Source organism: Gopherus evgoodei, chromosome 11 (assembly GCF_007399415.2).
Source record: "Gopherus evgoodei ecotype Sinaloan lineage chromosome 11, rGopEvg1_v1.p, whole genome shotgun sequence".
NCBI classification, from domain to species: domain Eukaryota; kingdom Metazoa; phylum Chordata; order Testudines; family Testudinidae; genus Gopherus; species Gopherus evgoodei.
The window spans coordinates 24921724-24949069 of NC_044332.1; the positions used below are offsets into that span (position 1 = coordinate 24921724).

At 42.5% G+C, this 27346-nt stretch overlaps 1 protein-coding gene across 3 annotated transcripts in view; it reads left to right on the forward strand.

The window, feature by feature from the left end:
• The window catches only part of DNAH7 (dynein axonemal heavy chain 7), a 210256-nt gene that overhangs the window by 64095 nt on the left and 118815 nt on the right, over positions 1 to 27346 (forward strand). The window contains exons 16-23 of one of the 3 annotated variants that reach the window (XM_030579239.1): positions 8638 to 8736; positions 11217 to 11465; positions 16988 to 17137; positions 18434 to 18616; positions 19457 to 19633; positions 19943 to 20074; positions 22948 to 23172; positions 26671 to 26868. In XM_030579239.1, the coding sequence (XP_030435099.1) occupies positions 8638 to 8736; positions 11217 to 11465; positions 16988 to 17137; positions 18434 to 18616; positions 19457 to 19633; positions 19943 to 20074; positions 22948 to 23172; positions 26671 to 26868 (1413 nt within the window). The remainder of the gene's footprint in view (positions 1 to 8637; positions 8737 to 11216; positions 11466 to 16987; positions 17138 to 18433; positions 18617 to 19456; positions 19634 to 19942; positions 20075 to 22947; positions 23173 to 26670; positions 26869 to 27346) is intronic. The other 2 variants (XM_030579241.1, XM_030579240.1) reach the window with 2 other exon arrangements.

Genomic DNA, 27346 nt, shown 5'->3' on the forward strand with positions numbered 1-27346 from the left:
TCACCTCAGAGCGTGGCTGCTGCGTGGCTAAACCAGTCAGAGTTACGTTGCTGTGCATCAGTACGACAAGTTCTCCTGGGTAGCAGGAAACCTTCCGCCCGGTCAACATATCTGGCCAAGTGGAAGCGTTTCTCCTACTGGTGTGAAACGCATAAACTTACTCCCACTGAGGTCTCGATTCCCTCTATTTTGGACTACCTCTGGCCTCTCAAACAGCAGGGCATAGCAGTATCATCACTGAGGGTACACTTGGCAGCCATCTCTACCTTCCACCCAGGGGAAGATGGCCATTCCGTGTTCTCACACCCTATTGTTTCAAGGTTCCTCAAGGGCTTGGAGTGCTTATACCCCCAAGTACGCCGCCCAGCCCTGACATGGGAACTCAACCAGGTTTTAACCAGGCTTATGTCTCCCCCATTCAAGCCGTTAGCAACCTGTTCGCTACTCTACCTGTCTTGGAAGACAGCTTTCCTCGTAGCCATTACATTGGCCAGACAAGTCTCCGAGCTTAGGGCTCTTACGGTGGATCTGCCATACACTGTGTTCCACAGGGACAAGGTGCAGTTGTGGCCACACCCAGCCTTCCTCCCTACGGTGGTTTCGGCCTTTCATGTTAACCAGGACATCTTTCTCCCGGTCTTCTTCCCAAAGCCACACTCAACGCGACGGGAGCAACAGTTGCACTCCCCAGACGTCCGTAGAGCACTCACATTTTATATTGAGCGGACAAAACCCTTTCATAAAACGCCCCAACTCTTTGTCACGATAGCAGACCGAATGAAAGGCCTACCTGTTTCCTCTCAGAGGATCTCATTTTGGGTGACGGCATGCATCCGCACTTGTTATGATTTGGCTCATATTTCCCCACACCACATCACCGCTCATTCTACCAGGGCTCAGGCTTCATCTGCTGCCTTCCTGGCTCATGTACCTATCCAGGAGATATGTCGTGCAGCTACCTGGTCTTTGGTCCACACCTTTGCTTCACATTATGCCCTGGTTCAACAGTCCAGAGATGATGCAGCCTTTGGCTCAGCAGTTTTGCATTCTGCAACATCTCACTCTGACCCCACCGACTAGGTAAGGCTTGGGAATCACCTAATTGGAATGGATATGAGCAAGCACTCGAAGAAGAAAAGACGATTACTCACCTTTGTAACTGTTGTTCTTCAAGATGTGTTGCTCATATCCATTCCAAACCTGCCCTCCTTCCCCACTGTCAGAGTAGCCGACAAGAAGGAACTGAGGGGCGGTTGGGTCGGCAGGGGTATATATCCAACCTCATAGCGGCGCCACTCCAGGGTGCGCCCAACTGACCCACCGAGTGTTGCTAGGGTAAAAATCTTCCGGCGAACATGCACGCAGCGTGCACACGCCTAATTGGAATGGATATGAGCAACACATCTCGAAGAACAACAGTTACAAAGGTGAGTAACCGTCTTTTCACACTGTTCCGTACATATTCAAATAGATATTTAGGGTTTTATGCATATGAGTCCTGTTAATATCAATCATATAAATACCTAAAATGCTGTGTGACTCTGAAAATTTAGGGGTGAGAGCATATACTTCAGGGCACAATTTAACTTGCTGTGATCATTCCAGGGACTAATCACTTTTTGATGTGCATGTACAGCTCTCATAACTAATGGGAATTGCATATTGATTGAAAGCAAAATACACTCCTCTGTAACTATAGTCAGGCTTTGTCTATGGCTGTGCTAGCTGCTATCCTTGCAAATTTCATGGACCTTTGTCCATGTACAATGAACTTGTCCCATGACAGCAATTCAGGGTGTACTAGGTCAGTCCACTTTTGGCTGGTTCTTTTACTTCCTATGCATGCAGGAGACTCTAACCAATTTTACACTGACTTGGTGAGGTATTGGGGAGTGAGGCTTTATTCTATTATATTCTATTTTATTCAGTGCTATGTAGTTTCTTATCCTGCCCAGCTTGCCATAGTGTCTAAGCACCTTCCAGTAGTGCATTAAGCAATGTGACTAACATCTACCACATGTGGGTTTGATCTCACTCTCATCCTCGTTCCAAGGGAGAGCTGTGTGTGCAGTGTAGAGTTTTGTTCTTCTTTGAGTGCTTGCTTATCTCCACTCTACATTAGGCATGTGTGTGCTGCATGCACTGTTGCAGGAGATTTTTCCCTGAGTGCTGTCTGTCGCGCTGGCTCTAGCGTCCTCTAGAAGCACGTGCTCATACACCATTATAAGGAATGTCCCTGGTCTCGCACTCTCTCAGTTCCTTCTTACTGCCTGTGATGGTTAATGGAACAACCCCCCTTGCTTTGGCCAGGCTTCTTCTCAGTGATTTTTGGACTCTGTTTCTTAGCTTTTGTTTTAAACATAGTTTTAGTATATATAGATATTGTAGTTAGTTGTAGTGTAAATAGTTATTGTATATAGTTAGTCCCTATCATTGAAGGACTCTCTTTGCCCCAGGGGCCAGTATGCCCCAGTCCCTGGTTTCAAAACTTGTGCCTTCTGTGGCAAACCTATGCCCATGAGCGACCCACACCCCAGTTGCTAGAAGTGCTTGAGAGAAACTCATGTGAGGGACAAGTGCCAGATCTGTCATAAGGACTTTAAATCCTATACTAAAACAGATAGAGAGTTATGGCTCAAGGCTATCCTAATGGAGGCCGCTCTCAGACCAGACTCAGAGCAAACCCACTCTGATTCTGCACTGAGCACTTCAGCTTTGGTGTGAAGTGCTCCTCTGGCACTGCACTCTTCCCAGCACCATTCACCATCTCCAGTGCCAAGGAAAAAGCACAAGAAGTACTGCACAGACAGAGGGCGCTCGATAGTACAGCAAAAGGACAAGCATGGGGAAGGCAGCACAGTGTGACCCACACCGGGCCAGTCCACCACCCCCGGTCTCATGGTGGCACTGTTGACTCCGCCCAGAGCATGAGTTCGGTGCAGAACCCTCCACTGACACCTGGAAGCCACCACGGTACCAGCGGCTTGATTATCCCTTCAACCCCAAAGGCCTTCACAGTGACCAGGGACTTACTGTCACTCCTGGTCTCCCCAAATCTGATGGGACAGTCACTGGCTCCAGCGACAGAAAAAGGAGGGAGCAGGGAGTTCTTTCCTGGCACCAGGCCCACTGGCACCTTCTAGAGCTAACTGGCCCTGATCCCATTGTTGTCATGACCGTCTCTATTCTGCCCCCCTGGACTCTTGATACCATAGGGAGGCAGCGAGGGGTATTCTTCCACTGTGGTCAGCAAGGGAGGATTCCTTGGTGGTGTCAGAAGGGAATCCCTACGTGCCACCTCAGGGTCAAATTTGGTACCCAACCCACATGCTACCAGACTTCAGTGCAGTTCCACCTGCCAGCACCTGGCCAGCCTGGCAGGAGCCTATGCAATATTCATACTGGAACCTTTAGGGTTTTTCCCCAATACCGGGTCCTCCCTCCCACTGCTCCTACTAGGTGGCTTTGGAGAGGCAGGCTACCGGTCCTTTCTGCTCGGCACCAGACCCCAAGTCCAGTAATGACATTCAGGATGTGTCTTCTTTGGATGTCATTGTGGCTGAGGAAGAGGAAGGAGCCCCTCATCTGGTGCAAGCCTCCTCTGCAGATGAGGCCATCTCAGAGCCCAGTAGCTCGCTTCTGCAGGGCATATCAGGACCTCCTGAAGCAGGTAGCAGCTAACCTGGGGCTGGAAATTGAGGAGCTTAAGGAAATCTCCCACAGCCTGCTCGAAATTCTGGCTTCAGCAACTCCCTCCAAAGTGGTCTTTTCCATTAATCACACTGTAATGGGTCCACTCAAGGCCCTCTGGCAAATTCCTTCCTTGCCCCAACCTCAAAGAGGGCAGAAAAGAAATATTATGTGCTAGCAAGTGGATTCAAGTACCTGTACTCTCACCTTCCCCCAGGGTCCCTCATTGTGTCAGCAGCCAACGAGTGGGACAGGCAGGGCTAGATGAGAGCTACCCCCAAACAAAAAGACAAAAAAAGATGGGAGAAAGGTTTATTCAGTGGGTAACCTTTAACTGTGTATCTCCAACCACTAAGCTTTGCTGGGGAGATATGATTGCAATCTGTGGGATTCCTTGGCCTAGTTCAAAGACTCTGCCTCAAGATTCAAGGCAGGAATTCTCTGCCCTGTTGGAGGTGGGTAAGAATGTGGCCAGGACCTTTCTACAGGTGGCTCTGGATGCAGCAAATGTGGCAGCGAGGACAAAGGCCTCTGCTGTCACTATGAGGCGTTGTTCTTGTCTCCAGGCCTTGGGACTTCCTTCCAAGGTTCAACTGTCCATTCAGGACCTCCCCTTTGAAGGCTCCTCACTATTTTCGGAGCAGACAAACACAAGGCTTCATGGCTTCAAGGACTCCAGAGTCACTCTCAGGTCTCTGAGCCTCTACTCTTCCTCTGCTTCCAGGAAGCAGTTCAGGCCTCAACAGCAACCTCATTTCTTGGCACCACCTCTGAGACAGAGCCCTAAAAAAGAAAAGAGAGAGGTTATAAGTGGTGCCAACCACTCCCATCCACTTCAGCCTCCCAGCTGGGGTCTCAGAGGTGCTCTGGGGGGTCCAAGCAGGCCTTTTGAAGGTGCACCAGAGGGCACTATAACAGTTCCCACTTCAGATCCTGCCTCCTCTTTATTTTTGGACTGTCTGTCCCATTTCAGCCCGACATGGTCCCATATAACATTGGACCACTGGGTACTAAGTACAGTGACAATGGGCCACACCCTTTCTCTTACCTCCCATCCCCGTCCCTCTTCAGGGACCCTTCTCACGAGCAACTCCTCTCCCAGAGATGCAATCCCTCCTAAGCATGGGAACTGTGGAGGAGATTCCTTAAGACTTGAAATGGAAGGGGTTCTACTCCTGATATTTCCTAATCCCAAACGGGGCCTCCAGCCCATTCTGAACCTGCATTGCGTCAACAGATATCTCAAGAAACTGAGGTTCCACATGGTCTCCCTGGATTCAAGGGACTTTTACACTGTTCTTGACTTAAAGGACTTTCATATTACTATCTTTTGTGGCCACAGAAGATTTCTTGTAAATCAGTGCCACTACCAGTTTACTGCTTTTCCCTTTGGCCTGTCTGCAACCCCTTGGGTTTTTAGGAAGTGTATGGTGGTAGTAGCTGCCTTCTTCAGACGGCAAGGACTCCATGTCTACCCATACCATGACAACTAGCTGGTCAAAGATCTGTCAGAGACTCACATGCAGAACAGCATCAGCACTGTCCACCTTCTGGGCACTGGGCCTGTTGATAAATGAGCAAAAGTCGACTCTTTTTCTGGTTCAGATAATAGAATTTATTGGGGCAGTGCTTAGCTCAAACCAGGCCAGAGCCTTCCTTCCAGTGGCTTGATCCCAGACTATGTTGGACCTGGTATCCAAGTCAAGGTATACCCAGTTACGACTGCCCAAGCGTGCCTTAATCTTCTGGGGCACATGGCCACGTGGTTGGGCATGCAAGGCTGCATCTCAGGCCTCTACAGACGTGGCTAGCATCAGTATACTCCCTGAACAGACACCACCTGGACTCGGTGCTCACTGTTCCTCCCTTGGTCCTCTCCTCCCTGGAGTGGTGGAAGGACCCAAGGCTGATAATAATGGGATACCTTTTGTCGACCCTCAGCTGTCAGTGTCCCTGGTCTTGGATGCCTCAGACCTAGGCTGGAGAGTCCACCTCGACTGCCTCAGGATTCAGGGCCTATGACCCAAGAAGAACTATCTCTGTACATAAATATCAGGGAACTCAGGGCTGTATGCTTAGCCTGCCAAGTATTCCTCTCCTGGGTCTCAGGCAGAGTAGTGCAAGTTCAGACAGACAATACTTCAGCCATGTTATAGATCAACAAACAGGGAAGTGGTCGATCCTCTGCCCTGTGTCAGAAGGCCCTCTGTCTGTGCGTTCTGTCCAGCTGAAGGTGTCACATCTGTTGGGAGCCTGAAATGCACTGGTGGATCACCTCAGCAGATCCTTTTTCTCTTACCACAAGTGGTCCCATCACCTTGAGATTGCCAGGTTCATCTTCCAAAGATGGGGGTCACCCAGGTAGACATCTTCGCCACCAAGCAGAACAGGAAGTGCCATCAGTTTTGCTCACTGTGTGGGCACAGTCTAGGCTCCCTCTCTGACGCCTTCCTGCTTCCGTGGTCACGGCCCCTGCTTTTCCCTCAGTCCCTCTGTTTCACAAGGTCCTGAAAATTAAGTGGGACAAGGTGAGACTTATTCTTGTAGCCCTAGCGTGGCCATGCCAACACTGGTTTAGCGTGCTACTGGGTCTATCTGTAGTATTCCCCATTCTGCTCCTGATCCATCTGGACCTGATCTCACAAGACCCAACCAGTTGCTCCACCTGAACCTCACCTCCGTTCACTTAATGGCATGGATGTTACATGGCTGAACCCAGGGAAGCAGGCCTGTTTAGAAAAAGTTCAACAGGTCTTGCTAGTTGGCAGGAAACAGTCTACTAGGGTTACCTACCTGGCCAAATGGAAACACTTCTCAATATGGGTGTCTCAAGGGTCTAGAGAGATTCTGTCCTCAGGTTCATGAGCTGATCCCTCTATGGGACTTAAACCTGGTCCTGTCAAATTTTACAGTCCCTCTGTTCAAGCTGCTAGCATCATGCCCTTTCCTAGTTCTGTCTTAGAAGATTGCCTTTGTGATGGTGCTCACCTCAGCCAATAGAGTCTCTGAAATCAGGGCCTTTACGTTAGAACCACTGTACACAATATTCTTCAAGGACAAGGTCCAACTATGCCCCCACCTGACCTTCTTGCCAAAGGTGGTTTCACAGTTCCATAGCAACCAGTCTATTTTCCTCCCAGTCTTCTTCCCGAAGCCTCAAAGGAACTCTGAAGAGCGGTGGCTTCATTCTTTGGATGCTAGGCATGCCCGTGCCTTCTATATTGGGAGGACTAAACCCTTTTGCAAATCCACACAACTCTTTGTAACAGTAGCAGAAAGGATTAAGAGGCTTCTGGTGTCAGCGTGGAGGATCTCGTTCTGGATAACTGCCTGTATTTGGGCTTGCTACGAGCAGGCAAATGCTCTGTTGCCAACCATCCTAACAGCTCACTCCATGAGAGCTCAAGCCTCTTCAGCAGCATTCCTCATGCAAATGCCAATCCAAAACATCTGCAGGGCTGCAAGTTGGTCATCGGTGCATACCTTTGCATCCCATTACACCATCACCCAACAGGTTCGAGATAACACAAGATTCAGAAGAGCAGTGTTGGAATCAGCATGTCCATGAACTCCAAGCCCACCTCCTGCGGTACTGCTTGTGAGTCACCTAACACGGAATGGACACGAGCAAGCACTCTAAGAAGAAAAAATGGTTACTAACCTTCCATTACTATTGTTCTTCAAAATGTGTCCATTCCATGACCCACCCTCTAGCCCTCTGTCAGAGTTGTCTGGCAAGAAGGAACTGAGAGAGTGCATGGCCCTCAGCACCCCTTCTACCAGTACATGAGCACGTGGCTCCAGAGGGTGCTAAAGCTGACCCGAGAGATACCACTGAGGGAAATATCTCCAGCAGTAGTGCACGCAGTGCGCACACACCTAATGTGGAATAGACATGAGTAACACATCTCAAAGAACAACAGTTATGGAATGTTAGTAACTGGGTTTTTTTTTGTGCAAATGTGGGTTTGGTTTGTACGGTGCATGAATGCATAAATTTTGCAGGCATAACTTAGGTGTCCATGTTTGTAAATCTGACTCTTTATATTTAGACTTACTCAGTAACAGGCTTACCTTTTTTAATCTGCTATCTGTATATCCTAATACACAAGAAAAAATAGTAAATAAATATGTCGTGGTTCAAAAGAGAAGTACATACATATTCACTCTAGATTTTTTTATAGCTTGATAGAGCTCTTTAAAGCAGTGGTTCCCAAACTTGTTCCGCCACTTGTGCAGGGAAAGTCCCTGACTGGCCAGGCCAGTTTTTTACCTGCCGCATCCGCAGGTTTGGCTGATCGTGACTCCCACTGGCCGTGATTTGCTGCTCCAGGCCAATGGGAGCTGCTGGAAGCGGCGGCCAGTATGTCCCTTGGCCCATGCCACTTCCAGCAGCTCCATTGATCTGGAGCAGCGAACCGCGGCCAATAGGAGCCACGATCGGCAGAACCTGCGGACGCGGCAGGTAAACAAACTGGCCTGGCCTGCCAGGGGCTTTCCCTGAACAAGCAGCAGAACAAGTTTGGGAACTGCTGTTTTAAAGTAAAGGCTTATAAGAATGTCCACTGCACTGAATGCTTTAACTTTACCTGATAGTATGGTAAGTTACCCATCTTTGGAGGTAGTTGGCACATAGCCCAGAATGCATTTTGCAATACAGAATGTCAAAGTCAAATTCATATCATCACCTCTCAACAGAATGTTAATATGAAAGTGGACTGACAGCCAGTTCCCAAACAATAAGATCAGTGTTAGGTTGTAAAGACTTCATGTAAGTTTATAAACCTACAGCTGGAACATATGGTATTGTCAGTGGACCTGAAACCTGTCATGAATAAATACAAAGATGTACAACAGGAACCAACCCGTAAAACAAGCATCTATTTTCTGAAACCATAAAAATAAATGAAGAACATATTTGCATCAGTGTAATTTCTTTTTTTTTAGCTGAAATATCCATCAGAGAATGAAGAAATTTTGCTACTAAGATCCATTATAGATGTAAACCTGCCTAAGTTTTTGTCCCACGATTTACCACTTTTTGAGGTAAGAAGTTAAAGTAGTTTTAGTAATGCGATAAGATTTTTATAGATACTCATTGATGTGATTAGCATAAAGCAAGGATGTCAAACAAATGGTCCAAGGAATACTTTAATCTTACCTATAAGCAATTTAAAATTTAGTCTTAACAGTTTCCCCCCAGGCAATGCATTTAGTCTCTTTCTAGGAAATGCTGCTTCTGGTTTTAATAGTTTAGATTAATGTAAATTACCAACACAATTTTCCAACTAAAAATGATAACATAATAATACATTATAATGCCTTCTATTCGAGGATTTCAAAGCACTTTACAAACAATCATATAAGATAGGTAAGTAATAGTATTCCCATTTTTAGATGAGGAAATTTATTGTTTCACCCAAGATTTTAGTGTAATGAATAGAGAAAAGAGTCAAATAGATTAAGTGGCCCATATTCTCTCCTGCCCTGAGATGCAGGACTAGGTTGGGGGACATAGCAAGTTAGCTGTAACCTTCTCAGGGTGGAGCTATTGTGCCCCTGTGTCTTAGTGGCTGTTCTAATTTACGCAGTCTGTCTGTGGTCCCTATGGGATCACACAAGATGAATATTAGTGGAGTGCACAAGCATGTTTGTCTCTATTTGTGATGCGACTAGACATGCCCCTACACCAGTATTGGGAGGCAATTGGTGCAGGAACAGGCTACAATTATACCAGACTAGAGCTCCCCTGGCTAAAAGAGGAAAAGAGAATCTGAGCTAATGTGTGGTGCTAAAGTGGGAGTGTGCACACACAGACATGGATATTTGTATGCGATTATCCAAAATACAGATGCAAATATAATTTTATCTGTTTGTGATAGGTGTATGTGTCATTTTGTAAGTGCATAGGTTGCATTATGTGGGTGCATTTTCAAACTTTGGCCCATAACACTTACTTTTGTATTATTTTAGAATTAATTAAAAAGACAGGTATCAGAGGGTAGCCGTGTTAGTCTGGATCTGTAAAAGCAGCAAAGAATCCTGTGGCACCTTATAGACTAACAGAGGTTTTGGAGCATGAGCTTTCGTGGGTGAATACCCACTTCTTCAGATGCATGTCACATGCATCTGAAGAAGTGGGTATTCACCCACGAAAGCTCATGCTCCAAAACCTCTGTTAGTCTATAAGGTGCCACAGGATTCTTTGCTGCTTAAAAAGACAGGAAAGTTTTCAGGGTAGGGAATTCATGGAGGTATGAAAGTGTGACAGAGCCGTCTCTTAGGAATTTGGGGGCAACACTGGTAAACTGAGGCACAGAGAATATATATTTTTTCTTCATCTTTAGTTATCTAAATTATAAAATCCAGTGGCATAGTACTATAATATACAATGGGAAGGCAAGCAGAACACTTTGGTTCTGATGATCAGGAGAGCAAGCAAAGAGATAGATGACTAATGGAGTCGGAATGTGGGGAAGTACATTTCAAAGGGGAGGAGCTATTCACCTTGGGGGAAGCTTGATATCTCAAATTGTTCTCTTTGTAGGGAGTGTGATTGTCTTTAAGTGGGAAAGCTTTCATCTTCTCCCCCAAGATTCTGCTGTGCTCAAGTGAGGAGGGAAAACTGGTCACTGTCAGTCCCTGAAACCAGGTATCTGCTACAGCAGATGCTGGTAGCACAGGCTACTGTATATTTATATTATTTATCAGGTCAGGATGATATCTTTGTTTGTACCCTGACATCAGTGACTAACAGTGTTCTTGGACATGGTGAAAGAGAGAGGCCACAATAGCTCCTTTTCTAAAATCATTAATAGTGAGTTTTTAAATTGTGACTGGGTATAACATAAGAAGATTGTCATTTCTGAAATAGTGGGTTGGATTCTCTATAGATGTAATTTCACTAAACTTTGTAAATTGACATTGTAGGAATGAAATTATTGCCTGCAGTATCTGTTTTTTCTTTGTCTCTCAAATATGTTCAACATCATTCTTGTTTTGCTTCAGTTCTGTGAAGTACTAGAAGTAAAAATGTAGGATCTGCACTTTTACATTAAAATGATTGTTTAAATAATTCTCCACTTACTATGAGGTATTGAGAAAGAAACAGAACTGCTTTCTCAACCTTCAAACTGTATATCATACCAACTAGTTTAAGCCTGCTCTGATAAAAGCTAATGTTTATTAGAGATAAATATATGATCTCATAGATCCAGTTTCCTTTCTGTTGACACTGTTAAATATGTGATGTGGCATGCATGAAATATATAGTAGTAATGAGTTAGAACATCAAACCATTGGTCATGTATATTTTGGAACTGCATCTTCTTCACATAATCAAATATTTTTACTCATTCAGTTGTTAGCAATGAATTGCGCAATTAACACTACTGTATCTAGGTATTGTGATTGAGTCAAAGAGTATAGGTACATATTTATCTGTTTAGAGTCACAGGATAAAGGGAGTGCATGCTGAATGTCTATAAAGATAAGATAAACACACATTGTAATTCATTCTCTGGCAGGGCATTACTTCAGATTTGTTTCCTGGTGTGAAGCTGCCAAAACCGGATTACAATGACTTACTAGAAGCAATCAAAATGAACTGTGAAGCTATGAATTTGCAAATGACCGACATGTTTGCTGAGAAGATCTTACAGATATTTGAAATGATGATTGTGCGTCATGGTTTTATGATAGTGGGAGAACCATTTGGGGGAAAAACATGTGCCTATCGAGTTTTGGCAGCAGCTTTGGGTGACTTATGTGAAAAGGTAACTAAATATTTTGCCAGATATTTTTGATCAAAACAGTTTTCAAAGTAAGCAAATGCTATAGCATATTCAGTACTTACATAGGAAAGTGTTTGGTAGAACAAATGTACTTGTAAACTTGCAGTAAGGTAGTGACACATTTTTTGAGGGTCCACAATACCCACAGGAGGGGGGATGTGGAAGGAAAATTCCATGTCCTTGCCTACGTGGAGTTTCCTCCAAATTGTTCCTGCAGGTTGGGTGAAGAAAGAATTGACCTCTTAGGAAAAACCAGGAGTCCAATAATACATCTGTATGGAAGCCCTGTGCCTGTATGGAAGCCACTGGCTTCCTGGCAATGTGGTTCCAATAGACACACATTGTCAAGGATTCCTCATCTGGGAGGCAGCTTCTTTCCTCATTCATCACAAATGGGTAAGGCCTCTCATATGTGGAATACAGAGCTACTCCATTGTTGTTACTGGAAGGATCAAGGACTAAGTCCACCCTTCAACTCTGGCACCAGAATATCTGCTTCCAGTGGTGGAACAAATGAGCACTTCAGTTTCTCCCAACTACTTTGTTTTGTAACTTTAATTTTTATTTGCTCTTATATTGGAGCAGTTTTGTTTCATGTTATAGCTTTTCTCTCCTCTTTTTATGTGAGCAATCACCTGAGCACCAAGGCTCTAATACTTTGGTTTCTCTGACACAGCGCTTCTTGAGCGGGCTCCCTCTGCCTGCCACCCCAAGCAGCAGAGGAGCCCTGCAAGCATTGAGCAACATCCAACAGATGCCGCAGGCAACTTTTTAGGAGCTTCAGAAGGTGAGCTAGGTCCAGCACCTGTGAGCTGCAGACCCTTGCTCTGCCAGGGCATGGGGCTTTGAGTCAGAAAGGCATGCCAGGGCTTTGACCCCCATCTGAAGCTATGATTCTCCCATGGGAATGCTAGACCAGGAATAAGAGGGTTCTCCTCTCCTTGGGAATGCCTTACAGCCTGCTCAGAGGTAAGTCTTGCAAACTCCAGAGACTCCAGGTTCCAAAAAAAACAAAAGGAAGTGTCTCCTTCATAAGGCAGCAATTGGTGAGAGGCCTACGTGAAGCTTTTTCTTCTGAAGTGCTCATTGAGAGCCTCCTGAGAGCATGAGAAAAAAGATCCCATCATGCCTGAACAGTTTTCATCTGCTACTGATCCTGTAAGCTGCAGCATTATTAGCTTCTAGGTTAATTCTTCATCAAAGATATCAAACCCTTCAACTACTGAGTCCAGCAAAGCAGTCAAGGTCTGTTCCACCCAGTCATCAGAAAGGGGTAGGAAGGAAGAACGAACATCATTCCAAGAGCAAGCACAGGAACAGGTCACCCATTCTGGTATCTACTAAAGCAGGGGTGGCCAAACTTTTTGGCCCGAGGGCTACATCTGGGTGGGGAAATTGCATGCAGGGCCATGAATGAAGGGCTGGGGCAGGGGATTGGGGTGCGGGAGGGAGTGTAGGGTGCAGGAGGGAACTCAGGGCAAGGGATTGGGGGCTCAGGGCAAGGGGTGCAGGAAGGTTGTGAGGTGTGGCAGGTGGCTCAGGGCAGTGGGTTGGGGACTCAGGTCAGGGGTTGGGGTACTGGACAGGTGTAGGGTGTGGCAGGGAATTGGAGTGCAGGAGGGGTGCGGCAGGGGCCTCAGGGCAGGGAGTTGTGGTGCAGGAGAGAAGCGGCAGGGGGCTCAGGGCAGGGAGTTGGGGTGCAGGAGGGGTGCGGCAGGGGCTCAGGGCAGGGGGCTCGGGTATGAGGTGCAGGAAGAGTTTGGGGTGCAGGCTCTGGCCCGTCGCCACTTACATTGAGCAGCTCCAGGGTGGCAGAGGCGCACAGTGAAGCTAAGGCAGGCTCCCTGCCTGCCCTGTCCCCATGCCGCTCCTGGAAGCAGCCAGCACCATGTCTCTGTGGCACCTGGGATGGGCATAGAGGACTCTGCGCGCTGCCCTTTTCTGTGGGTACCTCCCCAAAGCTCCCATTGGCCGTGGTTCCCTGTTCCTGGTCAATGAGAACTGCAGGGGGAGGTACCCACAGGTGAGGGCAGCACATGGAGCCCTCTGCCCTCCGCCCAGGGGTTTAAGGGACGCGGTGCCAGCCGCTTCCAAGAGTGGCACAGGGCCAGGGCAGACAAGGCTGGATTTGACCCGTGGGCCATAGTTTGCTCACCCCTGTACTAAAGTGATGCAAAAAGCGCACCATGATGCTATATTATCTCATGTTGCTCAGCTGAAAGACAGTTGATGGCTCACATCAAGTCCTTCTCATACTTTGGCACAATTTGGTCACATGGTACCCATGGTATCTCTTGAAATAGCAGTTGGCACTTTCCCATTACTGACCCTTTAGTACTGGGGGTGATGGTGACACTGGCATGCTTGGTACCAGTAACCTCAGTGCTCAGGAATCTGGTGTTGACCTCCATGTTGCAAATGTTTCTGGCATTGACTTTCTTGGTAGAAAGACTTTCTTGGTACTGAATGATCTTGTGGCAAAGATGACTACCGGAGTCGTCATTGCTCTTCTAAGGCCACTGATGGTGTTTCTGTCTTAGTTCCACTCACTACTGATGCCGTGGTATCTATGAGCACTCTTGCTCTGGTTGTTGAGGGGGGATTTGAGAGCACTCTATGATTCCAGACTGAATAGCTCTCCCCTGGAAAGAAATATCCTTCCTCCCTCTATGAACATTAGGGGGAGGTATTCTACAGTCATTCACCTTACTATTGCAAACAGTGCTGTCTGATAGGGAATCCAGGAATCATCCTTTCAAGAACAGACCTCAGGGATCTTGTGAGGGATATTCACCTTGGTATCCACTCCCATGGACCTCAGTCCCTTGTCTTTACCACATACAATCTAGGCATGATGGGGCTCCTTGGAGTATGCAACCAACTAGAAAACCTTCCTCCGCTGCCACCTTCTCCTGAATTTGATCTCCCTCCATTACATGGCAGTGTAGGTCTGCTCAAGAAGGTCAGTGTCTACAGTGTCACAGGTAGCACCAACAGGATGATGACAGTGAAGAAGAGCCACTTGCAGTACATGGAAGATTGACTGATTCCATCAGCAATATCCTCTTCCTGTCCAGACAAGGAGACTTCTGCTCCTAGCCAGCTGGATTATTTTAGAATTTTTCTAATGTCTTTTACATCACATGGCAGACCCTTAGTAATTGTGATGGAGGGAGTTGAAGAATCCTACAAAGTAGTAGATCTTCTTCATCCTCCATGCTTAATAGGCTTGCCTTACCTATCAATGAACGACTAAAGATCTGTGGCAGACCCCAGCATCTGTAGCACCTGTGTCTGAGAAAGCAGACTGACACTCTCTAGTTCCTTCTCTGGGAGCTGAACATGTCTTCAGTTATCTAGTACCAAGATCACTTGATGCATGAAAGGCCCAAACAATATACACCTGCAAAAATGATTCCAAGGAAGAAGGAAACTAAAAAACGTGATTTATTCAGTAGGAAGATTTCCTCCTCAGCTAATCTCCAGGTGTGCCTTTTAAATAGATCACAGCAGGCACTTCTGTCAAAGTACAACCATCTAAACTGGAACAAAGTGTCACAATTCATTGAGAAGCTTCCGCAAGATCAAAGGGAGGAGCTAAATTCCCTAATGTCTGAAGGGCAGTTAGTGGCCTGAACATCTCTACATGCTGCTCTAGATGTGTCTGATATGGCAACATATTTAATGGCCACTTCCATTGAGGTATCCAGGGCTTCATGGCTCCAATATTCCAGAATACTGAAGAAGGTCCAAACAACGATCGAGGACATGCCATTTGAAGGTTGTGACTCATTTAATTCCTGAACTGCTGAAGCTTTATGTTCATGAAGGATTTGAGAGCCACTCTCCACTTGCTGACTGCATATGGAGAAGCTCCAAGGAGGAAGCAGATCAGACGCCATAGCTTCACCAACCAGAGTCCTTTACCTCTTATTACTACAATCTACTGTCAAAACTACTGAGGAAAAAGCAGAGGTTCCAGTGTAGGAAGCCCTCACGCTCTTTCTCCTCTGTTGCACACCCTGCACCTATCTCAGAGCAGAAAGTTTGATGCCATTGTTGAGAACTCATCAGAACCATGTCAGGATCTATACCTCCCATCTTCCTTTTGGCAACCACTTCTTTATGTTTGGGAGACCTGGAAAAAGATCACCTACAATCACTGGGCCCTAGAAATTACAAACAAGAGATATTCTATCCAATTTCAAGCACTTCCTACTTTCCATCCTCCTTCCCCATCTCTTTATAAGGGCCCCTTTAATGCGATAAAGTTGAAACAAGTGGTCAACACTCTTCTAGAACTTGGAGTGGTGGAGGAGGTGCCCCTGGAATTCCGAGACAAGGTGTTCTACTCCTATTGCTTTTTAATCCCAAAGAAGACCTGAACCACATACATTAGCCTGGGCATCAGAAGAGAAGTATAGTTCTGTAGGCCTTCATTACCATCATTTATACATTCTGTTATCTAAGAACAACTCAACCAGAAAATTACATTAATTGATTTGGTCAAATTTAATTTCTGGTGTGAGGGGAAACAGGAAGTTCTCTGGATCAGGGACTGCCTCTTTGTATATACAGTGCCAACAACAATGTCTAAATGATACCATAATACAAATAAATCATCATCATCATCACAAAGTTCTGGTAATTTCAGCTGCACTGAAGTTTCTCTAGTGTGGTTGATTACAGTGTTACAAACAAGCACCATAGAAACATGGGAACCAACCCTAGTGGTGTTCCAGAGATAAGCACATTAGACTTCCCATCTGAGTAGCATCAGGTGTGAAGAGGAATCAAAATGATAGATTAGACAGAGCTGTGGCTGGCCTTTTTAATTGCTATTACCTCCAAAATAGGCTTCCATTCCTCTGCAAAAGCTTCCTTTTGTGGGTAGGTGATACTTGTTTACATCATGTCAGAGACAGAAGAAAAGGGTCAACTTAAGTTAACCAAAAGTAAAATTAGAGCTCCTTATATTATATTATTTTATTATTATTATTTTTATTATTATTTATTATACTTTAAATAAAAATAGTGCTTAGCCCTTACATAGTGATTTTCATCTGTTGATCTTAAAACACTTTACAAAGGAGGGCACCATTTTCCCATTTTGGAGATGGGGAAACTGGGGCAAAGCGAAGTCAAGGGACTTGTCTAAGGTCATGCAGTTGGTGTGGAAATAGAATCCAGATAATTTAACTCCCAATCTAGAGCCTCATTCACTGGACTAGACTGCCGTTCTTTAAGTTTCGTTTATCAGGATATTGTTTAATTACAAAATTTGACTTCCAGCTCCTTATGATACAGTTAGGGTATTTTTCTTTAAAATATTTTCAGATCATCTTTAAAGTTCAGTTTGCACAGATTAGCTCTTGTCCTTCTTGGCCCCAACACTAGGAGTTTTAAGATGTAATTATATAAAATAAGAGAAACCAAAATAAAATAGATGACACTATAAATTAAACTATTTATGAATCAAATACATTTTATTTTTGTGTATCTAGGGGATGATGGAGGAAAACAAGGTTCAGATCACTGTTATAAATCCCAAGTCTATAACCATGGGGCAACTGTATGGACAGTTTGATCCAGTCTCACATGAATGGTCGGATGGCATCCTGGCAGTGAGCTTTAGAGCATTTGCTTCTTCCTTGGTATGCACAAGATTAAAGTATTTTGTGATCTATGTAAAAAAATAATTCTATGATAGACATACACTATTGATGTGTAGGGGCTTGATTGTGCTTTGTATGCATAACCTGTAATGAGACATTGCTACACACCGTTATGGAAGCTTAGTACACCCTGAGCAGCCAGACATGGCCCTGTGACCTCATTGGTCATGCTGGAAGGAGCAGTCTGTGCTCCCTTGACTGTAAGAATTGAGTGCAGTGATACAATTTGTCCTGGTTCTGCACATTCCTAGCAAGTACTTCTTGCACTCCTTCTGTAGTACTCCTGTCGGAGGCTCCTTGCATCACCTCCCATGGGGAGCACACCTGTCTAGCGACCAGGAAGAAACTGTTCCTTAAGAGTAACTCTGCTGTTTAGGAATGTTAATAGATGTTATATATGGTCATTTGTATTCCAATGAATATTTAAGTCTTATATGTGGTATCCCTTAAACTTTGGCAATTTTACCAAATATTGGCTCTACCCCTACACTGCTGAAGTGAATGAAAGTATTGCCGTTGACTCAGTGGAAACAGCTTCATGATCTTTGCCTTGACTACAATGAGAGGTGGATCTGGCGCATGAAGAGCAAGTTACCTCAAGTATCTGCCGTATTAGATTGTGACCCTGTATAAACTTAAGCATATCAGAAGCATATTAGTAACTTATTGAAGTTGATGGAACTACTCACGTGAGTCAAGTTACACACGTGTTTGTGGAAGTGGGCTTTTTGTACTTCCCTATACTTCCCACAGGAAATACCCTGAATACTGCTCATGGTTGTTTACACATGTTGTGTAGTATCTTACTATGGGCCTGATTCTGCACACTTAGTCATACTGAGTATATCTTACTCCTCAAATAGTCCCATTGACACCTATGTGTAAGACTGGGATCTTCTTACTCATGCTGAGTCCAAACACACTCTATTAGTAGTTCAATTGATTTCAAGATGCTGCTCATCATGAGCAAAAATATCAGAATCTGGATCAGTTACACTATGTGAGGAATAATGTACTGCTCAGCCTGAGTAAGAGTGGCAGAATGTAGCCTAAAGGTAGCAAACTTTTAAGGACCACCAGAGTATATGTTTGTAAAAGTTTTAAGACTACATAATATTCATATGTTATGCTCATTTTCCAAGAATGAATTCTGAATGTAACAACCTTGCTTTCAGCACTTTTTCAGAGAAATATGATTTATGGAAATATACTAGATCTAAAATATTCCAAATTTACTTGGCTAAATAATCTTTCAAAATATTTTCTGTAAACCAGACACCAGACAGGAAATGGTTGATTTTTGATGGACCAGTAGATGCAGTATGGATTGAGAATATGAATACTGTGCTGGATGATAACAAGAAACTATGTCTCATGAGTGGAGAGATCATTCAGATGTCACAGCAAATGAGCCTTATTTTTGAACCAATGGATTTAGAAGTTGCTTCCCCTGCTACTGTAAGTATCCATTTTTGGAAGTGGTTATCAAATATAGTCTATTATATTCGGAAGCCTTGTGGCAAATTAATATTGTGAAGGAGCGTCTTTTCCAATTTCTTTGCATTAACAATGTCCTGTGTGACAGTTTGTGTTTATGCAACTTTTTAAAAAAAAATAAAACATTTTGTAGCAATTACTCTTAAGCTGTTGATAATGACAAAGAATGTTATCTGAAATAAGTTATGTACGTCCCTTAAAGCATACCTGGAGCTTTCAGGGTCCTTTGAATTTCTGACAAGGAAAAAGAAACAGCAAATCTTTAAATTAACCACCAGGCAAATTCTGGTAAAACCAAAGATCAATGGACCTCTGGCTCACTATCTAACTGCACCTACCAGATGGATAACGGGGAGGCGTGAGCTTCCGCCTCATGGCCAGTCTGCAAGTGCAATCAGCTGTAGCTCATATAATATTGGAGGCCCAACAGGATATCTGGCATAATCAGGAACTTTGATTTAAAATTAAATAAAAGATCAACAATAAGAGGGCAGGCTGGGTGCTACTAGTTGTTGATTTATGCTCTGCTGTAAATGATTATTGTGGTCTAAATTGGTTGAAGAAGCAAATACTCCTACTTTCCCTACCAGGTCAGTCAGTGGTGAAGAATTCACCAAAGCACACTCTGACAAGAGGAGTGCTATGTATGTATCTCTATGTTCAGCATAGTATAATTGTAACCAATTTCTAATGACTTCAGAATCTGGATAGTACAACATTTGATATTATTTAAGGCTCTTCTCAGCAGGAAAAACTACAGAGGTAACACAAGGTAATAGATATACTTCTTTTTTTTTGTAGGTTTCTAGATGTGGCATGATTTATATGGAGCCTCACATGTTAGGCTGGAGACCACTGTTGGTGTCTTGGCTAAATCTAATGCCACCTGGAGTCAGCTCTATGCATAAAGAATTTATAGTAGGCTTGTTTGACCGAATGGTCCCACTTTCTATTGAGTTCATTAGAAAATGTGCAAAGGTAGGGTAAAGAATGCTTTTATGAGATGCAAAACAAATTTATGAGTGCGGTAATTCAAAAGTGTCAAACAGGCAAATGATTTCAAAGGAACATTATCAGCATATGTTTATTTTTTTTTTAGATAATGTATATTTGGAATTCTGTCCTGTGAATGGTCTTTTTCATTTATATTTTTATTTTGCTCTAGTATATGTTTTTGGCACATACGCCATAGAGGATTATTGTCATGTCTCTACTAAGTAATAAATAAATGTACAATTTTCAATTAGTTAAATATATGTGCCATAGAGAACATTTCTGTTATTTCAGGAATTGTCTCCTACTTCAGACGCAAACTTAGTTCGATCCTTGATGAATCTAATGGACTGCATGATGGATGAGTTTGCTGACGAGGCCAAAATTAAGGCTATGAGTGAACGTGATGTTTTCTCTTGGCTTAAGGTAGGCAACATTTATCTTTTTAACACATAAACTGGTAAGTCCCAAATTGAACTTTATAGCCAGGAATGGATCAAAATAAACATCCTGTAAAATCTGTCTGGGAAAAATTGTTACCTCCGTATTAGGTACTTTTTAATTAATGTCTTTTAGTCTTTCATGTTTATTTTACTGAAATAGTAACTATAATAACTGTTAATAAGTTATATAGCATCTGGCTCTATATTTGGGACTGTGGCAGGCACCTGGTCAGACTCCTTGTAAGGGCAGGTAGATGGGGAGTTGCCAGACTTGCAGTTCCCATCCTTTGCCTTGTTGTAGACCATATTTAAGTTTTTAATGTGATCCCTTCACTATACAGTAGTCCTCTTGAGCCTCACCTCAACAAACCTCTTTGAGATGTTTTCATACCAGTGATGATTTTGAGTACATCTCTCAAAATCATGTTCTTTGCTTAGTCACACCAGAGGTTAACCAGAACCCTGATATGATCTTCTGGCCAGCTAGCAGCATGCTGAGGTGGAAGCTTCTAGAACTGTTTGGCTGAGGTGAGCTGAATACTGCAGAAATAGAGCAAACCATGTGGAATGAAGGGTTAAACACTGATCAGGTGTATATAAACCAGCAGGTAGCTTCCAGTGCACAAAAGAAGTGGGAAATGAGTAGGTAGAAGAGCAGGAAAATGCAGGCTTGAGATCTGTGGAGGACTATCAAAACCTAAGCTTTGCTATCCAGACGTTAGCTTCATCTTGAATTCAAAGTAAGTGTTCAGAGCCTACCTTAAAGGAAAATCTAGGCTGTAACCTATGCCCCAGTTCAAAGCACATGTAAGCCTGGGCATAAGGGTTTTGTATGAAGACGGTTTGGGTGGTGTGGGAAGTTAGTTACAAGCTCAGTGTGAGCCCAGGATAATCCTGCAATGTAGACATAATTACTGGTTTAGCTTTCTCTCCTTTCCTTGTAATTTCTTGGTTTTTCAAGCCAATTATTACACATTAGTGAGCAGTTCACTCTTTCTTCCTTTTCCTTCTCTGGAACCAAAATTTTGGAGGTTTAAACAGAAAGAAGTATATAAAATAACATGGGGAGCTTTCCTGGAATAGGACCATCTGCTGCACTTCTTTTTTCTGCTTTGCTGGTGGAGGCAGAGAAAGTATAACCCTTCAAGCATTCTTTGGGATGAGTGGGTATAATACTCATATAGACAGTGCAAAAATGAGACATCACCTCTCCATCCCAAATCCTGATCACAAACCTACATCACCAGTATCTACCATAGTGTCTTTTCCATGCTTTCAGTACATTCTAAATATAACTACAGGTTGATACTGTATTTATAAGTAGATAAGAACCTGTTCATATACTATTCAGTTCTGTGCTACATTGTGCAGTGAATATTACCAATTCTCTACCTCCAAACACATGGATTGTACAGTAGCAATTTTGCAAGATACAAATTGTTTTGATTATGATACTGGACGCTATTACTGAAGATTTTGGCATGAGGTTCTTCCTAGCCATAGAGCTTCTTTGTTGCTTACACAGATGCAATTGTTATAGTAGACAAAGGGTAAAATCCTCAGCTGATATAAATCAACATAGTTCCATTAACTTCAAAGGAGTTATGCTGATTTATGATAGCTGAGGATGTGGCCCATAGTTCACACATTTTTTGTGGTCATGCTGATGAATCTTTTGAAAACGTTTTAATTTATCATTTACTCCAGTTTCCCAGTGTGCTATCAATATTACGCAGTAGTAATTAGAGCTGGTTGAAATGTTTTCATTGAAACTTTTTTACAACAAAAAATGGCTTTTGACAAAATGGAAATTTTAATGAGAACATTTCTGTCTGTGTCAAAATTTGTCAGGTTTTCATGGAAATATCAAAATAAAAAAACCAGAAAGTGTCTGATGAAAATTTGATGAAAATTTGAATTTTTTCATTCAAAATAAAATACATTCTTTAACCAGCTGTAATGGTAACTTATTTTTGACAGAATATTTATAAGGGTGTTTTTGGCCAGCTGATGATAGATATAGATTGATCTTTGAATGATTGATCCTTAACTAACTAACAAAAGAATTTTCATTATACATAATGTGGTCTGATATTGAAAATAAAATATGAAAAAATGTTTTCAAAGGTAAATCTATAGTGCCAGGTGCCGGTCCAGGACAGAAGGGCAGCAGCTTGACATTCTCCTATTCAGGGATCTTCTTCACCAAAGATATTTCCAGTAGGGAGCTTTACCCTGCTCTCCAGCCCCTTTGCACCCACTGAAAGCCTGATTTTGCAAACAATTATGCCCACTCTTGACTTTATTGCTGTGAGTAGTTCTATTGATTTCAATCATGAGAGTAAAGTTAAGCATATCTCTAAGTGTTTGCAGGATTGGGACCTTAGCTGGTGCAAAGGGGAAGTAAGGCAATGATGAATAGGGCCCATAGAAGGCCACCTAGTGAAATATTGATATTGTATTATTTATTTAACAATGTAAGCTCCTTGAGTCAGAAGGCTAAGCTCCTTTATATGTTTTCAGCAGATAAAGAAATGAATTGCTGTTTTATAAGAACAAGCCTATGAATAAATATGATCACATGTTGCATTCCTATAAAAGGCTTTCTCAAGTACTGGAAACTACAAGAGAACACAGATTGAGCTGTCATATCTGTGTAATACATTCCCTGTCATATTTCATTACTTCTGTAATATTTTTATTATATGTTAATTTATATGTTAAGACATTTGACCCAGTTGGCTTCTACCGCAATCAATGGCAAAGATCTCATTGATTTCAGTAGGCAAAGGATAGGCATATTGTAATACACAGCTACTGAAGAACTACTTTATATTCTCTCCACCCCCATTCTAGGGTATTTTCCTGTTTTCACTGATCTGGTCTGTAGGAGGTAGCTGTAAGGAAGATGATCGACTAAAATTTGACAAGATTGTGCGAGAAATACTTGATGGACCAATTAGTGAAGAAACAAGAGAAAAATATAAATTGCTTAGTGGTATTGACCAACTATCCTCAAAGACCTTCACAGTTCCATTTCCTACAGAGGGAACAATTTATGACTATCGGTTTGTCAAAAAGGTGAGGATTACAAAACAAAATGAGGACACCCATTCTGAAGTAATCTTTTTTTGAAGATTATATGGTATCAGTTCTGTCGCACAGATTCTCTCATTCATTATGAATGGGTAACAATACCTCCTACCTGTGAAATTCAGAGGCAGTCCATTGTTGTTGCTCCAGGACTAAGCTCTGCCAATCAACTCAGGTCACCAGAATTTCTACTTCTGGTGGTGGAACAAGTTAGCAGTTCAGTTTGTACCAACCACTTGGTTTTATAATTTTTTAATTTTAATTCATTTTCTTGCAGTAATGGCTTCATTTCAGTTCCTGCATCTTTGCTGCCTCTCATCAGCTGAGGAAGCAGTGGAATATTGAGGCTCTAACCCTCTGATTTCTCCAATACAGTACCCCTCGAGTGGAATCTCTCTGCTCCTCATCTCAGCAGAAGAGAAGCCATGCAAACATTGAAACAAGTCCTTGAGGTGCTGTAGATAGCTTTTTGGGAACCTCAGAGGGTGAGCTATGCCTTCCTACTGCAAGCTACAGATCTTTGCTCTGCCAGGCCATGGGGCTTGTCAGGATGAACTGTGCCATGCTGCCAAAAGCCACCAACCTTTTTGAGGTCATGCTGCTTTGAGTTGGAAAGCTGTGCTAGGGACTCAACCTCCCCATCCAAAACCATGACTCCACCATAGGAAGTCTCAACACAGGCATCAGATATAGCCATTCAGAGCAAAGGTTTTTCATATACTTGGTAAGGGAACCCTTCTTGATGGCAAGCAAGTGGTGGCCAGGATCTAGGGCAGGGGTCAGCAACCTTTCAGAAGTGCTGTGCTGAGTCTTCATTTATTCACTGTAATTTAAGGTTTTGTGTGCCAGTTAATACATTTTAACTTTTTTAGAAGGCCTATTTCTATAAGTCTATAATAAATAACTAAATTATTGTTGTTTGTAAAGTAAATAAGGTTTTTAAAATGTTTAAGAAGCTTCATTTAAAATTAAAGTAAAATGCAGAGCCCCTGGACCAGTGGCCAGGATCTGGGCAGTGTGAGTGCCACTGAAAATCGGCTAACGTGCCATCTTTGGCACGTGTGCAATAGGTTGCCTATCCCTGATCTGGGAAGTATGATCCTTGCTTGGAGTGAGATGTCTTGGATTCTGCCCTGGTCAGATCATTGATGTGATTTGTAACCAGAGCAATGGCTTCTAAAAATTGATAGCTTAAGAAAGCTGTGCTACACCCATGAATAGCAATCAGTCATCCTAAACTGGTATTTTGTGCATCCAAATGTGCAGGGGAGCAGTTTTTTTGGGAAACAGTAGAGAAATTAGTAGCTGAGATAGCAGGAAGCCTCAACCCTCACCATGAAATCTAGCATAGCAATCCTTTGGTAACTACTAACTCCAAGGGTATCCAAAAAGATAGCTTTACCCTAACCCAAGGGAAAAATCTGCAGAAACTTCCAAAGAAACCCAGATTAAGTTTTCCTTCAAACCAACAAAATCATCATTATGACAAAGACAAAGAGCATTTGTGTCTGAGAGCTCACAGTTCCTATACAAGACTCTTCCCTTTGCTGTATCTTCTGCATCCAGAGTCTTAAGAAAAGGTTCTTAGTTGTTACAGCAAGGCTCAGGTCACAAGTTATGCATATGTATACATTCATAGATAAAATGTCAGTTAGTGCCATGATCAGAGAAACATTCATAATTTTTCAGTGTATAGTTCCAGAAACCTTCCAGGTAAATTCTTCCTTCCACAATTATTGGAAAATAGTTCTCCCATCATTTTATACTGTTGACCCTCATTTTGTACTGTTGACCCTTTTCTAATTGAGCAGTTTGGAATAGAAATTGGTGATAGATATTTTTGATGCAGTTTTGTGTTTACAAATAATGTACAAAGTTCTGTGTCTCTGAACCAAGTAGCAGGAAATGGCTTCTTTTGCTCACTACACCAAGAACACACGTTTCAGCCTACATTGTAACACAAAAAACCTTTCCCCAGGTTTCTTCCAGGATAAGCCACATATTTCAGCTGTTCCTTCATGTGTCTCTTTCAGTCTGTTTTCAGTTTCTGTGTATTCTCTCCCCATCCCAATCCTATACCCACCTGGTCTCAATACCCAGTTGAACCCTTTGCCTAACTGTTGCTAGTTTCTGGAAAGACTCTGTTAGGCTTTGTTTTAGGTGTGGCCCCTAAACTGTCTCTTACAATTGACTTAAATGGTGGATGCATCAGTTTAAAGAGGTTTTAGCTCAAGCCATATTAAGGTTTCACCCAGCTCTTAAGAGTAGCAATCCTTACTACCCCTTAAGAAGGTTGTGTCATAAATAATTATTCCTGGAGTTCTGAAGATATATCTCAAGTGTATGGAATACATTTGCCAGTTGTACCCTGTTCAACTGATTGTGTCCAAAATGCCAGAACCTGAGGGCTTCAAAGTTGTTGTAGACAATCTGTTAAAATCTTGCACCAGTTGGCATGGTAAGCATCTGGGAATCCTGAAGAAGGAGTTAATGCTCCCTCTATAAGTTCCCCAGTGGTACTGTGTGGAAAAGTATATGAACCTCATCTGGGAAAGGTTTGCAAAGTAGGCTCCATTTCTCTGCAGAGGCATCGTTTGATAGAAAGGTGTTGTCGTGTGGCTTCACATAAAATTCCTTAAATTGCAAATATCTTGCTCTATATGGGGATAATTCATATTTCTGTCTATTATTCTACTCTGATAATAGTTAAAACTCTGCTCATCCTTTTTTTTGTCTATTTCTGTGATTCACTATTCAGTGTTTTCCTTTAGTGATGAATGAGGAGAGAAGTTGTGCAGCAGAATGAGAAATTTCTTACCTGACAATTTTCTTTCTGTTAGCAACTTCTCTCTATTCATCTCACTCTGGTAGTCTGGTAAATGTCAGGAATATGATTTGTTAACATATTGAAATCTTTCTCTAAAGGGAGACTTGCACATAATAATTTCCTTAAGGCTAGTCAATAATTACAAATTGTTGTCATAATGACAATAATTGGTTACTGGAGTATTTCTGCACCTTTAACGAAGTCTTCTGGTGGCTTGAGATGGAGGGTGGGGCTTAGTCCTGGAGACTTCAGCCACATTGGACTCTGAGTTCCACAGAAAGGTATCACATATTAGTGATGAATTAGGAGAGAAGTTGCTAAAAGAGAGAAAATTATCAGGTAAGAAATTTATTATTATTTTTCTAGTGAGAAATTGTCCTGAAAAGTTCCAGTAATTGTTTATTTTCTTTAGGACAAAATCTTTATTTCTATGTCTTTGCTCATATAAGCAACAGCTGGTTCTCTATATTTAATTGAAAGCACAAAACTAGTTAAGTTTAGTACAATTTTTGATACTAAAACAAACATGAAAATAACAACTTTTAGTAGTGATTATCCTATAAGTGTTCATCTATAGTACAATTCACTATATTAATACAGACCTTTTTGGTTTTACTGCTTACTATTAAATGTTTGAATATTCATATCATTTAAAACAGGGAGCAGGATTATGGGAACCCTGGGTGGAAACACTCAAATCAGCTCCTCCCATACCTCGAGATATGATGTTTAATGAAATCATTGTTCCAACTCTGGATACTATTCGATACTCTGCGTTAATGGAGTTGCTGACAGTGCATCAAAAACCTTCTATATTTGTGGGACCAACAGGAACTGGAAAGAGTATCTATATTATTGTAAGTGTTTTGTTTTTCTAAACTGAAACTATATATGGTTTAAAATGTGTATGGTGAAGACTAAACTGCCAAAATTGTAGATAAAAGCAAATCGAGAAACAAATTACTGGAAATTCAGATGTGAAATTATGGCTAATATTGGTTTGATTTATTAAACATGTAGATCAGAAAAGTTCATCAGTTTTTATTAAGTTCAAGTAACAGTACTGTGTTCATCCTGTGTAAATGTGAGGGAAAAAAGAAAATCGTTTGCTCCTGATACATGATACACATCTTGGCCTTTGCTGCTTTTAAAGTTTGGTATTCACCTGTAATGACAGCGAGATAAATAATAATGATGTGGTGTGAATCCAGTTTATAGAAATATAATTTAGGTTGAAATATACTAGTATGTTATGAAAAATATTTCTGAGCAAAAACATTCAGCCTTGGCGTTCTGCTAAAACACCACTTAGACTCTGATTCAGAAAATCATCGC